Here is a 13257-nt window from a genome sequence, read left to right as displayed (position 1 = left end):
CGATGTGTTGATCATTCGAGCAGTAATCGCCAATTACACTGTTCACCAAATCTTCGTTGATAAACGGAGCTCGATGAACATCATATTCAAGAAGGCATTCAATCAGTTGCAAATGGATCGGAGTGAGTTGTTGCTCATGACGACCCTGCTCTACGGCTTCACGGACAATGAAGTGTTGCCGCTCGGCCAAGTAAGGTTGACCGTCTCGCTCAGGGAGGAGTCGCTGAAGAGGACAAGGACCACCAACTTCATCGTGGTCATCTCCCTCCTAGCTGTTGATCTTTGTGTAGACATTGAGGAGACCTGCCAAACTTTGGGGGCTTACGGAATAAAGCTGAATCCGAGTAAGTGCATGTTCGGGACGAAGAGAGGTCGATTCTTGGGGCACATCGTCACTGAGCGAGGGATTGAGGCGAATTCAAGCAAAGTCAAGGCCTTGCAAGACAGGCCACCGCTGCGTAGCCTGAAGGAGGCCCAATGGTTGATCGGGCGGATTACCGCGTTGTCCTGATTTATATCCAATTCATCCAACTGGAGCCTGTCATTTTTCAAAGTGCTGCGCCAAGCGACGAAATTCCAGTGGGACGCAAAGTGCGACCAGGCGTTGGAAGATCTCAAGGAATACCTCAACTCTCTGCCTGTATTAGCTAAGCCAAGGACTAGAGAGCCACTCTGGATCTATTTGTCGACCACTGAATATGCGGTTGGCTCGACATTATTAAAGCAGAATGGCCACGAACAATAGCTTGTGTATTTTCTAAGCTATATATTAAAACATGCAGAGTCCCGCTACACTGGTCTTGAAAAGTTAGTTTACGCTTTGGTGCTTGCCGCTCGGAGACTCCGCTCGTACTTCCTCGCACATACGATCGTCGTAATGACCAACAACGCCCTGAGAAGAGTCCTCCTCAACCAGAGGCGTCCGAGTGGCTAATCAAATGGACAACCGAACTAAGCGAGTTCGATATTCAATATCAGCCTCGAACAGCGATCAAAGCTCAGGCCTTGGTAGATTTCGTCACAGAGGTATAGAGCGCCGAGCCGGAAATAGCTTGGAAAATATATGTTGACGGTTCGTCCACCCAGCAAGGTAGCGGGATTAGCATATTATTAATTTCATCGTAGGAGGATCGAATGCAAATTTTTGTTCAACTTGATTATCGGGCCACCAACAACAAAGCTGAATACAAAGCCTTGATAGCTGGCCTGCAGGCTGCACGACATGTTAGAGCCACAAAATTCCTCATTCATTCAGACTCTCAATTGGCTGCTTAGCAGCTATCGGGAACGTTTGAGATAACCAACTCCCGACTCAAATTTCATGTAGAAGCCTTTGAGAAGCTAAGAGCAAACTTCCAGGAGGTCATTATACAGAAGATCCCTCGATCGGAAAATCAACCCGCGGATGAGTTGGCTAAGTTAATGAGTTCACTTCGGCGATCGTGATAAAGCAGCCGATCGAGCAAGTTTCATTAGTGGCGCATATCGACAGGATGGAAGGGATAACCTTCCTAAGTGACTGGAGGGCAACATTGGTAGAATTCCTCCGATCGGGCGCTACACCTGCTGATCAGGGAGAGGCCCTCTTATTGAAAAAGAGAGTCGGACGGTTCACCTTGGTCGGGGATAAGCTATATAAGATAACCTTCTCAAGGCCCCTGCTCAAATGCGTTAGACCGGAGGACACAGACTACATCCTTCGGGAAGTGCACCAAGGCTCCTGTGGAAGCCATCTGAGCGGTCGTTCGTTGACTCGAAAGATTCTTCTGGCAGGATATTTTTGGCCCACCCTCCAAGAGGATGTCGCTCGGACAGTAGCCACCTACTTATCTAGCCAAAAGTGTTGGTCCCTTTGGAGATCGGCAAAAGGGGAGGGGTGAATTACCTTGAAAAATAAACCAACCCTTTCCTTGCTTATAACTAAATAAAGAACACTTGTAAATAAAAAGCAAAGAGACTAATTAAAAGAAAATAGACACAAAGGAGTTACTTGGTTTTCAATCAAAAGATTGCTAATCCAAGGAGAATATGGAGCACTATTTGAATATCTCCTTCGGGCGGCGTAGCCTCTTATAGCGTTAACAGAACAGACAAAAAAGTATAGCACAAAGAATTGGATTACAAGTGAATTGATTTAACTGTGAAAATCAGTGCTATATTTATAGCATTGTTCGGGCCGCTTAGAAGGGTTCTGGGCGCCCTGGGGGGATAAAATTTTATCCCTTTCGCACGGATCGTGATTTGAATAAAAACTTGATCCGGGCGCCCGGAAAGGTTCCAGGCGCCCCGGACTGTTCCGAGCGCTCAGAATGGTTCTGGGTGTCCCGGACTGTTCCGAGTGCCCGGAATGGTTCCGGGCGCCCAGACCCCTAAAGTCAACTCCGGTTGTCTTTTTCAGTCCGGGACCTCTGTTCCGGTTTAGCTCGCCTCGGTCCGGGTCTTCCGCTCCGGCTCCGCTAGCTTGGGTGATCTCGGCCATCCGGAATAGGGTTCACCCGAACCCAACTTCTGACTTTCTCCTCGAGCAGTCTTCCTCCCCGGTTTCTTGTCCCTCGAATGTCGCGTACGTTCTTCTCGTCCACCAGTGTACTCTTCCGCGGCACCTCGTCCCTCGGATGCACCGAGCCCGTCGGCTCTCTCCCCGTGTCGTCCTTCTCACTAGCCCGTCTTCCGCTCGACTTCCTGTGCTCCTAAGCTCCTGCACACTTAGACACAAGGGTTAAACCAAACATGACCTAACTTAACTTGTTTGATCACATCAAAACACCTTTGGGTTCCAATAAAAAGTACCACAACATCCCGTACCGACCAACCGAAGAGATGAAGGCATCCACGGTATCCTGCCCGTTCAACCAATGGGGCATGGACATCGTTGGGTCATTCCCCTTGGCGATCGCTCAACAAAGGTTCCTACTCATCATGGTGGATTACTTCTCGAAGTGGGTGGAGGTCGAGCCGCTGGCTAAAATAAATGAATAGGTGGTTATCAAATTCTTCTGGCAGAACATCCTGTGTCAGTTCAGCATCCCCCGCCAGCTCATCTTGAATAACGGAAGGCAATTCGCCGATCTGAGGCTCGGGGAATGGTGTGAAGGCTACGACATCCAACAGGCCTTCACCTCTGTGGCCTACCCCCAAAACAACGACCAAGCGGAGGTCACCAATTGGGAGATCCTCAGAGGCCTACGAGCTCGGCTCGACCACGCGGGAGCCAGCTGGGTCAACGAGCTTCCTAGCATTTTGTGGGCCCTCCGTACAACTCCCAATGAGGCGACCGACGTCACACCATTTTACCTGGTGTACGACGGTGAAGCGATGGTTCCCGTGGAGGTCAGAGTAGAATCTGATCGGGTCCATCTCTACGATGAGGAGAACGATGAGCGGAGGCGTATGGACCTCGATTTGGTGGACGAGGTATGAGATAAGGTTGTCATCCGACTGATGGCATACCGGCAGCGTATGAAGCAGAGCTATAACCGAAGAGTGATCCAGAGATCTTTTCAAATTGGTGACCTAGTTTGGAAGAGAATCAAGTCGGTCAGCTACGTCAACAAGCTCGAGGCACCATGGGTGGGACCTTACAAGGTCGTACAAAAACTCCGCTCGAGAACTTACTATCTGGAGGACGAAGATGGAAGGCGGCTCGAGCGGCCATGGAACGCGAACCATCTCTAACCCTACAGGGCCGGATGAGAGGTACGCGAGTGAACATTGATGTAATATGTATGTGTCTGTATGTCTTTGTGATGCATGACAGATATTAATAAAAGCGCAAGTATCCCATACTCTTGAGCCGATCGACCAAGTTAAAAGTCGAGCGGTGACTATAAACTCTTGTCTATGCATTACAACCGTCGAGCGACAATGTTAAATCTCGGTCTTCGTCAACCGTCGAGCGGCGACGTTAAACCCCGATCTTCGTCAACCGTCGAGCAGTGACGTTAAACCCCTGCCTTCGTCAACTGTCGAGCGACAACGTTAAACCCATGTCTACACCATTCAACGATCAAGCGACAACCTTAAACCTCTGGTTTTCAGCAACGATCAAGCGGCGACCTTAAACCTGAGACTTCAATCGGCGTCAAAGGATAACCCAGAAATGTTGTGCAAAAAGCAACGATTTTTTACTATAAGGTGGTCGTTCAATAATAATGAATTGATCGATCGACTATGTAAACGGATAGTCTGTTGCCGATCGGAAGGCCATGAAGCCACACTGATAAGCGCATTATGGTTAGCGGTTCACAAATTGGAAAATATGAAAAGGAAGAGCTGAACGACGCAGAACAAAGGAGCGACATTAAATAAAAAGGTTCACCGAATCAACGATCATTCATTAGCACTTGAATAATTTTTACAAGCCCAAAAAAGATAGTACAAAAAAGAAGACATGCAGGAGCAGACTCACTCAAGATAATCAAGAGCATCGTCGGACAACGACTCGATCATCTTGTCTCGGCTGATGACCTTGCTTGTCAGAGCGGGGAGAATGTAGCCGTCGTCCTTAAGTTGATCGAGTATCCCGTCAATCGCAAGGTTGAAGAGACGAAGCGCCCGATTAGTGACCTTGTCATTGAAGGTGTCCAAGCGGAGATAGGCCCGTTTCATGAGCTCAAACCGCTCAGACTCCCCACCCTGATAAGTCTCGAGGGTCGATCGAGATGCATGCAGCTCTGCCTTCAACTGGGCTAGCTCCTCTTCCATCAAGCTAGGCCTTTGTTGTTGATCGATCGGCCGACCTGCCCTCTCGCTCGGCGTTCAACGAAGCCTCCACATCTTTAGGTTTTGAGCCAACACCCGAAACTCCTTATTTTTGATCTCCAAGTCTTCTATGGCTCGGAGCTTCCTGGTATTGGCCCAGTAGATCTTTGCTTCGAAGGAGATGGCATGTTTATTAAGCTGAGCCAACTGTGTTGCCTGCTCAGCGCTCTTGCCCCTCTCCGCCTCAAGCTGCTCAGAGCTCTTATTTAGATCGGCTCTTAATTGAGTCATCTCAGCGTTCATCTGCTCCAGTTACGCCTGAGAAACATATGATTGGCCACTCGGAGTATGGAGCTGTTGGACTTCATGCTCCAAATAAGCAAGTCTGTGGCATATGGCCAGACTTTCCACCTAGTACTTTGACGACGATAACATTATATAAGCCGAGTGGACAACAAAAAGAAAAAACAAGGCAAAAAAGGTGGAAGACAAAAATGAAAAAGAAAGGTATACATACCCCAGTGGACATCTGGGTGTGGCTATTAGCTAGTTCCCCTGGAGCTATAATGGCCGCACGGGCTCGGGCATCGGCCCATATCCGTGCGAGCGACCCTTGGATTCTTATTTGATGCTAGGGGTGATGGATGCTGGGTCATCCGGATTGCGGTACTCGTCTGTCGACAAGTGGATGATTACCGTTATTGATCTCCGACCGCTCAGACCAGAAGATTCAGAAGTTGTCACGATCGTGGGTTGTGAGGAGACTGGCCGAATGTGGGGTACCTATGTCGCCGGCAAAGGCGAGGGCATGAAGGCGATTGGCGGCACGCAAATCGCCCCCTAAGGTAGCCCGGACAGTAAAGGCGTCAAGTCGAAGGATAAGGATGCAGGGAGTTCCCCGATTCCTTGCTCGAGGGGCGGAAGCGAAGTCTCGCCCCGCTCGGATGAGGGTCGAGAGATGATCGTTATGGGGGTATGTAGTGCCAAAGTGGCAGTTCAGGAGGACCTCTCTTGGCTTCTTTTGCGTTGTCGAAGGGGCTCGTCGGAGGCGGCCGACTCGGAGGCGACCGATATAGGGACCATTGATGGTCGAACGGGTGGAATATCCGTCGTGGCAGCTGCTGCATCACTCGCCATTGTCTAACTTCTGCCAACTCCACTTCCCAACACCTGTGTTTGTTGGGACCCTTGGCAGCCGGCTTGAGGAAGTGAATTGCCTAAAAAAAACAATGCTTTTCCCATTCTTTCAACTCTAATTAAAAGCAACTATAATAGTAAATGAAATTAACAACTTAAAAGATGAGACACCAAATTTACTTGGTTACAACGTAGGTGGTTGTTAATCCAAGATCAATGAAAGCACTAAAAGAAAATCTCCTTCGTTGAAGGCGGAGAAGCCTCTTAAACTCGTTGAAAGATTAGAAAGTTGCTAGAAAATTAAAACCAGAGTTGATTCAGAAGTCGTTGTCTATTTCCTAACTCCAGGGACCTTTTTATAGCTCCTGGGAAACTCTATCCGTGGGTAGAAGGCGCCTCCAACAGACTAGAAGGCGCCTCCAGTGAGGCGCCAAAAGATAAAGCTTTATCCCTTGGCAACGGTAAAATTAACCTGGTCGAAGGCACCTTCCATAGGGCTCGAAGGCGCCTTCTAGCCATGGAAGGCACCTTCAATTCACTTTGAAGGCGCCGCTAGTAGCAATTCCAGTCTCCTTTCACTTTTCTGCTGTTCCAATCGCCTGGGTGATCAAGACCATTTGAAATACGGCTCACCCGGACCCATTTTCCGGCCTTCTCCTTGAGCAGGTTTTCGCTCGGCCTTCTCCTTGAGCAGGTTTTTGCTCGGCCTTCTCGTCCTTCGAAACGTCGCGCACGTTCTTCTCATCCATCGATGTACTCTTCCGCAACACCTCATCCCTCGGATGCACCGAGCCCGTCAGCTCCGTTCCCGTGCCATCATTCCGCTAACTACGTCTTTCTCTCAACTTTTTGTGTTCCTAAGCTCCTGCACACTTAGACACAAGGGTCAAAAATAACAGGACCTAACTTTAACTTGGTCGATCACATCAAAATTATCCCGGGGTCTAATAGTGTTTCCTCCTCTTCGCCAAGCGGATCCTCGTTGGAGCCGACTGGCCACAAACTGTGGCTCTCCAACTCGGCTACAACCGTAGCGTTGATGTCTGCATCCACAAGTTTGCACTTGCCGGCCAGACTCGCTCACAACATGACTCGAGATGCACAAAAGGAAGAAAAATCAGTTAGATTCAAAGGTTGGGAGAAAGAAAAAGCATACCTAGGCTGGACGGAAGCCTTGTGCAGATCAAGCTCAGGCCGAAGACGTAGAGGACGCCATTTAGCAGTAACTTTGTATGTGGTACTTCTGACCGGCCGAGTTTGAAGCTATGTGGAGGTAGTTTGATCGGCTCTTGTATTTCTTGAGCTCCGGAGGGTTCGGCACCTCTAACTGCCAACTGGTTGGAAAATCTGGCCGCTCGAGAAAGCGAATAAAGAAGAAGTAGGCATTCCAATGCTTGTTGGAGGACATCTTATCAAAAAAGACTAGGTCCACTCGGACTTGGAAAAGAAAAATCCCCAGCTCAAACAATTTGGGATAATAGAAATAGTGAAAAAGCCTAGGAGTAAGAGGAATACCGTGCAGGCGGAACAGGATGACGACCCCGTACAGCAGTCGAAAAGAGTTCGACACTAGTTGATGGAGAGAAATACGAAAATATTTACAAATGACAGAAAAGAAAGGGTGGATCAGGAACCGCAGACCAATGGTAAATTGGTCCCTAAAGAAGCATAAAAATCTGACGGCAGCTCGTTCGGACGGTCAAAAGATGAAGGAAGACCGATTTGATAATCAAACGAAATTTCATAAGTGGCTCTCAAACTCTCAGCGCCGTCGTCGTCGAACCTGGACTAGGTGGAAGTGTACCAGAGCCTAGGGACGGCGACGGGGGTAGTGAGGAGTTTGCCATCGAAAAACGAAGAGATTGAAGAGGTGCAATGAAAAGATCCGATTAAAAGGGGGAGGAAGCTTACTGGAAGATCGTCGGAGAGACGGAAGAAACGAGATGTCGTCGGAGAGCTCAAAGATGAAGGTGCTCGAAGTAAGGAAGAAGGCGACGCACGCGAGGTTTATAAACCTCATGGATGATCGACCTAAGCCGTCCGATCTAGGGTTGCGAAAAATTAGGAGAAGATCCAGCCGTTGAATTCAAAAAGGTGTCTGTCACATCGCCAGCCGGTATCCGCCTGTCACATCAAACGTGCGGCAGCAGAAGGAGGACATGTGGCACTCAACCACTAGACAACATTAATGAGGTTTAATTAAAAAGCATGATCGCGTGCTCGACTTTAATGATCAGGGTTTTGCACGATCTTCAAGAAATCTGGATGACGTCAGAGCGCTCGGTCGAGGAGAGCAGGAAAGGGAATTTTTCACCAAGTGTTGTCGCTCATTGCCCGAGCAACGCGAGTAAGCGATTATCACATAGTCAAGCGGCTGAAACACAGTCACTTCGAAGGACTTAGGCCGAGTGGCGTTTATTTACCCGGTCATGCCAGGTGAGGCCGAACGACAAAAGCATGGAAATCATTGAAGACTACTAGTCCAGTCAGTCGGATTTATAATCTCCTTCGACTAGACTTGAGGGGGAGGCTTGTAATGTAGCGATAGAGAGAAGCCTATCTGGCACGAGACCAACTACTATGGTGGATGTCAAAGTCAAGGCGGTCAACGCCCGAATGTCAAGGGGCCGAACAAAGGACAATTACAATGGTCGATCGGGCGGTTAGGCCCCGACCAACAGGAGATGGGGCCGAGCTAACCCCCACTCAGGCTCGGAAGGATACGTAAGACAACTGACGCTTGGCGCGCGATGCGGAGTGGTAGGACGTCGTATGGGACCTGGTCAAGGGCGCAGCAAAGTCCTTGCCGAGCAGCTTCCTCGTTCGGCCAAGCAACAAGACCTGGTCGTGGACGGAGCGGAGTCCCGGCCGAGCGACTAATCCGCTTGGCCAAGCAACGAGACCACTATAGTATCTCTTGACATCCTTTTGGGAGATAATGTCGTTGACACAAAACATGGTCGACAGGTGGATCGTACGGTTGAAACTTCTACTGTCTCGTAAGGAATATGCATGCCCTATTAAGGTATGGTATCATGGGTACACTCCTGACAAGACTCTTTCATGGGACACCTGAGAGAGCGTGCTCATGCCTCCAGAAGCATACACGCTGCCCACCAGGATTCTATATAAAGGGGGGTCCTTCACCGGCGGAGGTACGCATTACTATTGAATTTCACTGTTACTACTGTTACTCTGCTTCTCTACATTTTTCGATGACTGACTTGAACGTTAAAGGTCCAATGTCGGAGATCCCTTCTCTGACCCAGTACTAACACCGTTTATTTTACAAAATGGAATGAAATCCATGTGCAATCAACGAAACCACCACCTCCCAGTTTTCCAATTTTTCGGTTTAAGACACTATCAATCTTGAATCGTGACAAATTAAGTACGAAATGATTTAGACCGTGATCCATCAATTATAATCACCTTAGAAAATTAAGATTAAGGTTCGAACAAGCTGACATTTCAAACCGGGTCGGATCTATATGAAATTTCACCTGGCGTAGTGGAAATCGTCGTACCCACCTGCCATGCAGCACCGATTAGGCATTTTGATGCAAATCCAAATCGAAATCGAAATGCTCTGTTTATATATAGACAGAGCAATGTCAAGCAGCGGCACCCAGAAAGTTCTCTTCTCTTCTTTTCCGGGGATGGCATGCATCAACGTGCAGCTCGGCGCCGACCGGCAGGCGCTCCGCGGCGTGCCGGCGGGGGGTGCGCCGCCACCGATGAGTCCCCGAGTCTCCTTCTCCAGCGACTTCGCGGTGGAGCCGCCGGCGGTGCAGCGCCTCCCACCGGCAGACCCGAACTTCGAGTTCGCGGCCGGCGGGGAGTCGGCGACTATCGACGCCGACCAGCTGTTCTTCAAGGGCCGGCTGCTGCCGCTGAAGGACAGCGGGCAGAGGCCGCGGGGGGCCACCACGCTAAGGGAGGAGCTCATCCGGTCGCCAGCCGGCAACGAGGAGTGGCACGGGAGGCCGTTGAGGGGCTCCCCCATCAAGTGGAAGGAGCTCCTGGGGCTCAAGAAACCCCACTGCAGCTTCGTAGCCGTGCCTCTTCCGGCTCCGGCGCCGGCGAAGAAGAAGCAGAACGACAAGCCCGCGCAGGTTTACTCCGGCCCCAAACTCACTCCTTTCGACTCCAATTCAACCAACTCACTGAATCTTACATTAATTTGACAGGCCGCTTCATGAGAGCACGAACGCCGCCGCTTCTTGTTCTTGTTCCTGTTCTTGTTCTTGATGAATGATGGTGTGGTTCTTAATTAGTGGAGCTGGGTGGTGCCTTGATGATTCGAATGCAGACGACTCCTGTTTTTTTTGCGAGGAACTGGAGCTGACTAATTGAAGAGCTTGTTCAGTGTTTGGTTGGATTCATCCATCTGTCTACTGGCCAAGTAATTAATTGTACTTTTAATTTCAATCAGATCCTCTGTGTTTTTCCTTTTTTGTCTTTGTTTCTTTCTCCTCCTCCTCCTCCTTTTTTTTTTCTTTGTTCAAGATTTCTGTACAGAATGTAATTTGCGTATGGGAAATAGTTCATCAGATCTGTCAACTAAATTCGAAGCATTTATGAATATTTAAGAGTAAATTTTTATTAGATAAAAAAATTAAAAGGACTTCCTTTCTATGATAGCAATATCTATATGAAAAAGCATAAATTAGGAAGTCAGTACATGTGTTTTCTTTTCTTTTCAAAGTCATTGAAGGAATATTTCATTTTGATTCATCAAATTTTACTTACCTAAATCTGTTGTACCACTTTCTATTATTTTATTTATTTATTAATATTTTTTTAAATTTGATACTAATTTTGATCAAAATTATATGCCTATTCAGGTATGAGTGTCCTTTTTTTCTTTTTCTTTTTTTTTATATTAATGGGCGATAAATTCTGATGTGCAAGGACATTTATAGTAGAAACTTTTAATATTTTAGAATTTTTTTTTCTTTTACCATTTAGAAAAAGGGCAATGTTTTGGGTTTTTTTTTTTTTAATTCATGTTAACCCAAGAGGGCTTTTGGTCTAGAACTTCCACAAATGGTTACTAGGAGATTTTTTATGTGAGATCTAAAGATTTTTTATGTGAGATCTAAAGATGACTTCAATGAAACTCACAATTCCAAAATCATCACACAATTCCAAAATCATCACGAATGCATGATGAGGTCCTAGGCACCATGATTTCCTTCCCTTCCACAAGGCAAGGAGCGTCTGAAGTGAACATTATCACCTTTTGCATCACACAAATGCATGATGAGGTATTGAAAGAATTGTGCAAGAAATCTCCAAAAATCAAATAATTACCTAACTTCAATATTGACACCTCTAGTATTCACCTTCAACAATTTTTATTTTGAAGCCTATCATTGTCATAGATGTCCTTTCTTCGCAATGAGAGTTCCCATAGGTTGGGTCTTTCATGGATGGGCAAATTCACCACTTGGAATTTAAACTAGAATAGATGAGCTTAATCCTTCCCTAGTGAAGCCTAACTTCTTCAAGTATCGAGCCATATCAACATAGCTTCTCACGTCCATAAGCATCTTGATATAGGAGATTCAAGTTGTAAGCCATTTGTTCCTTACCTTGTAGAGTAACTCCAAGGAAAAACTCTGTTTGACCTGCGCCATTCGACTATGCTTTTCTCGGTTACTTGATGAGTTGTCTATGCCTATCCGTAGAGCGGCGGCAAATGAATCACTCCAAAGCATGCTTTCTTAGGATGCACAAACATCAATCCACATCACCGCCTGCACAGCGCCAGTCGGCTCTTTAACAAACACTGGATCATGAGGCCACAGCATTAGGACATTTCCTTTGCCATCAACTATTTAGATGAATGATTAGAAGGAACCATCTTTAATTTGGTGGTTTCTAAGAGAATGCACTGTGTATACCCAGTAACAAGTCAATCAGGTCCCTCCCTGCTCTTTCTCTACATCTTAGTACACCACAATTATTCTTCAGAAAAATATCTCCTCCAGTCAGATACATACACTGATCAACTTTCATCTAAACTTCATGAACACAATGAAAACATAGATTATGTTTGATCATGTGATTCAATAATTATCCTGCATGCCCTGATGGGAACAACTCAATAATGTTGTTGTTATGGTGGAACTCTCAGAATAAGAAGCCCTTGGCTCTTGTAACCCTACAGTGGTTGTTCTTCATGCTTTTGAGAATGAGTTGATATCTGTAATGGATTCAGGTGAGCCCATTAAGATCCAGAGCTTCAAGGTTGACTGCATGAATGGCAGAGACCAGAACCAGGTGTAGTATTTAATAATTAGCAATACGATCATTTATTCAGAGTTGGTTGCATTATTCCAATAGCAGCATTTGGTCCAACTCCAACAGTTGTCATGGATGATTAATTGCAGTGTGATGAGTGATTGCAATCAGCCTGGTGTGCAATTAATCTGAATGATTTTTCTTGGATCAGGAAGATGAGTCAGTTCTTGAGATGTTGATTCAAACAGTGCAGGGTCACAATCACTGTCTTTGAAACATTTGCAACTGTGGTTCACTCTGAATTTACAGGAATAATGGGAACCCAAGGCAGTTTTTAATCTGTATTTTCAAAAAAAGAGAAGGAAAAAAACAGTTGCAATAGAAATAATATCACAAATTCTAGTCTGTCTCATCTGACTTTTAAAAGTTAAACTACCAAGCCTGATCTCGACTGCTATCTCTTATAGTAACCACTCTCCCCTATTGAAACACTATAACTTCATCCTTGATTCCTCTAATCTTTGATGGTGACAACCTCTAGCTTCAATGCACCTTTTCTTTTCTACAACACTCCTACCTTATCTTCTATATCCATGCCAGATTAAGCCAATTACTCGCATATTACTGTTCTCCCATCTAGCTAACTAGGAAGTTATCCTTCACATCCAACCACTTCTTGAGGATAGTTACTACCCTCACTAGGGTTTCTTTTTGACTAAGAACCACAATTGCTGTCTTTGTTAGGCTTTCATGGCTAAGGAAAGTGAATGCCTTAACCTTGTGCACATCATGATCAACACACACACATTGATTCCCAAGGCAGTGACTCTAGTACCTAGCCGCCTAGTAAAGTCGATTGTCATCCTTGCCTAGCTTACACATTGTGGTTGAAGGTAGCAGTTGTCACATGCCCATCAATGACTAGAAGTTGTCCACAGATTGGTAGTTTGGGTTCAATAAATTCTATCATAGTTTTGTCTTTTGTGTATATAAACTAAAGACTGTTGGATTACTCAGTGGAGCACAAATAAGATCCTTGTGTGCTTGACCAGAGTTTCAAGCTACAGATTAAAAAAAAGTTCAACTTAGATTAAGCATTCGAGACTCGACGAGGTTAAATAAACTACTAGCTAGTTACATATCTGTGCTCACTGGCAAAATCCTCTTCAA

The 13257-nt window shown here is 46.5% G+C and overlaps 1 protein-coding gene across 1 annotated transcript; it reads left to right on the top strand.

Moving 5' to 3' along the window:
* The first annotated feature begins 9438 nt into the window (after positions 1–9438).
* Positions 9439–10423, top strand: LOC122027708. Its single transcript, XM_042586708.1, has 2 exons — positions 9439–9953; positions 10029–10423. The coding sequence occupies exons 1-2, from the start codon at positions 9450–9452 to the stop codon at positions 10038–10040; spliced, it is 516 nt and encodes a 171-aa protein (XP_042442642.1). The 5' UTR covers positions 9439–9449; the 3' UTR covers positions 10041–10423.
* Positions 10424–13257: the final 2834 nt, after the last annotated feature.

The sequence above is a fragment of the Zingiber officinale genome, chromosome 10A, assembly GCF_018446385.1.
Source record: "Zingiber officinale cultivar Zhangliang chromosome 10A, Zo_v1.1, whole genome shotgun sequence".
NCBI lineage: Eukaryota > Viridiplantae > Streptophyta > Magnoliopsida > Zingiberales > Zingiberaceae > Zingiber > Zingiber officinale.
This window is presented reverse-complemented; position numbering and strand designations above follow the sequence as displayed.

Excerpts from the sequence above, each read along its gene's own strand:
- LOC122027708 (XM_042586708.1), top strand. The coding sequence starts at position 9,450 with ATGTCAAGCAGCGGCACCCAGAAAGTTCTCTTCTCTTCTTTTCCGGGG.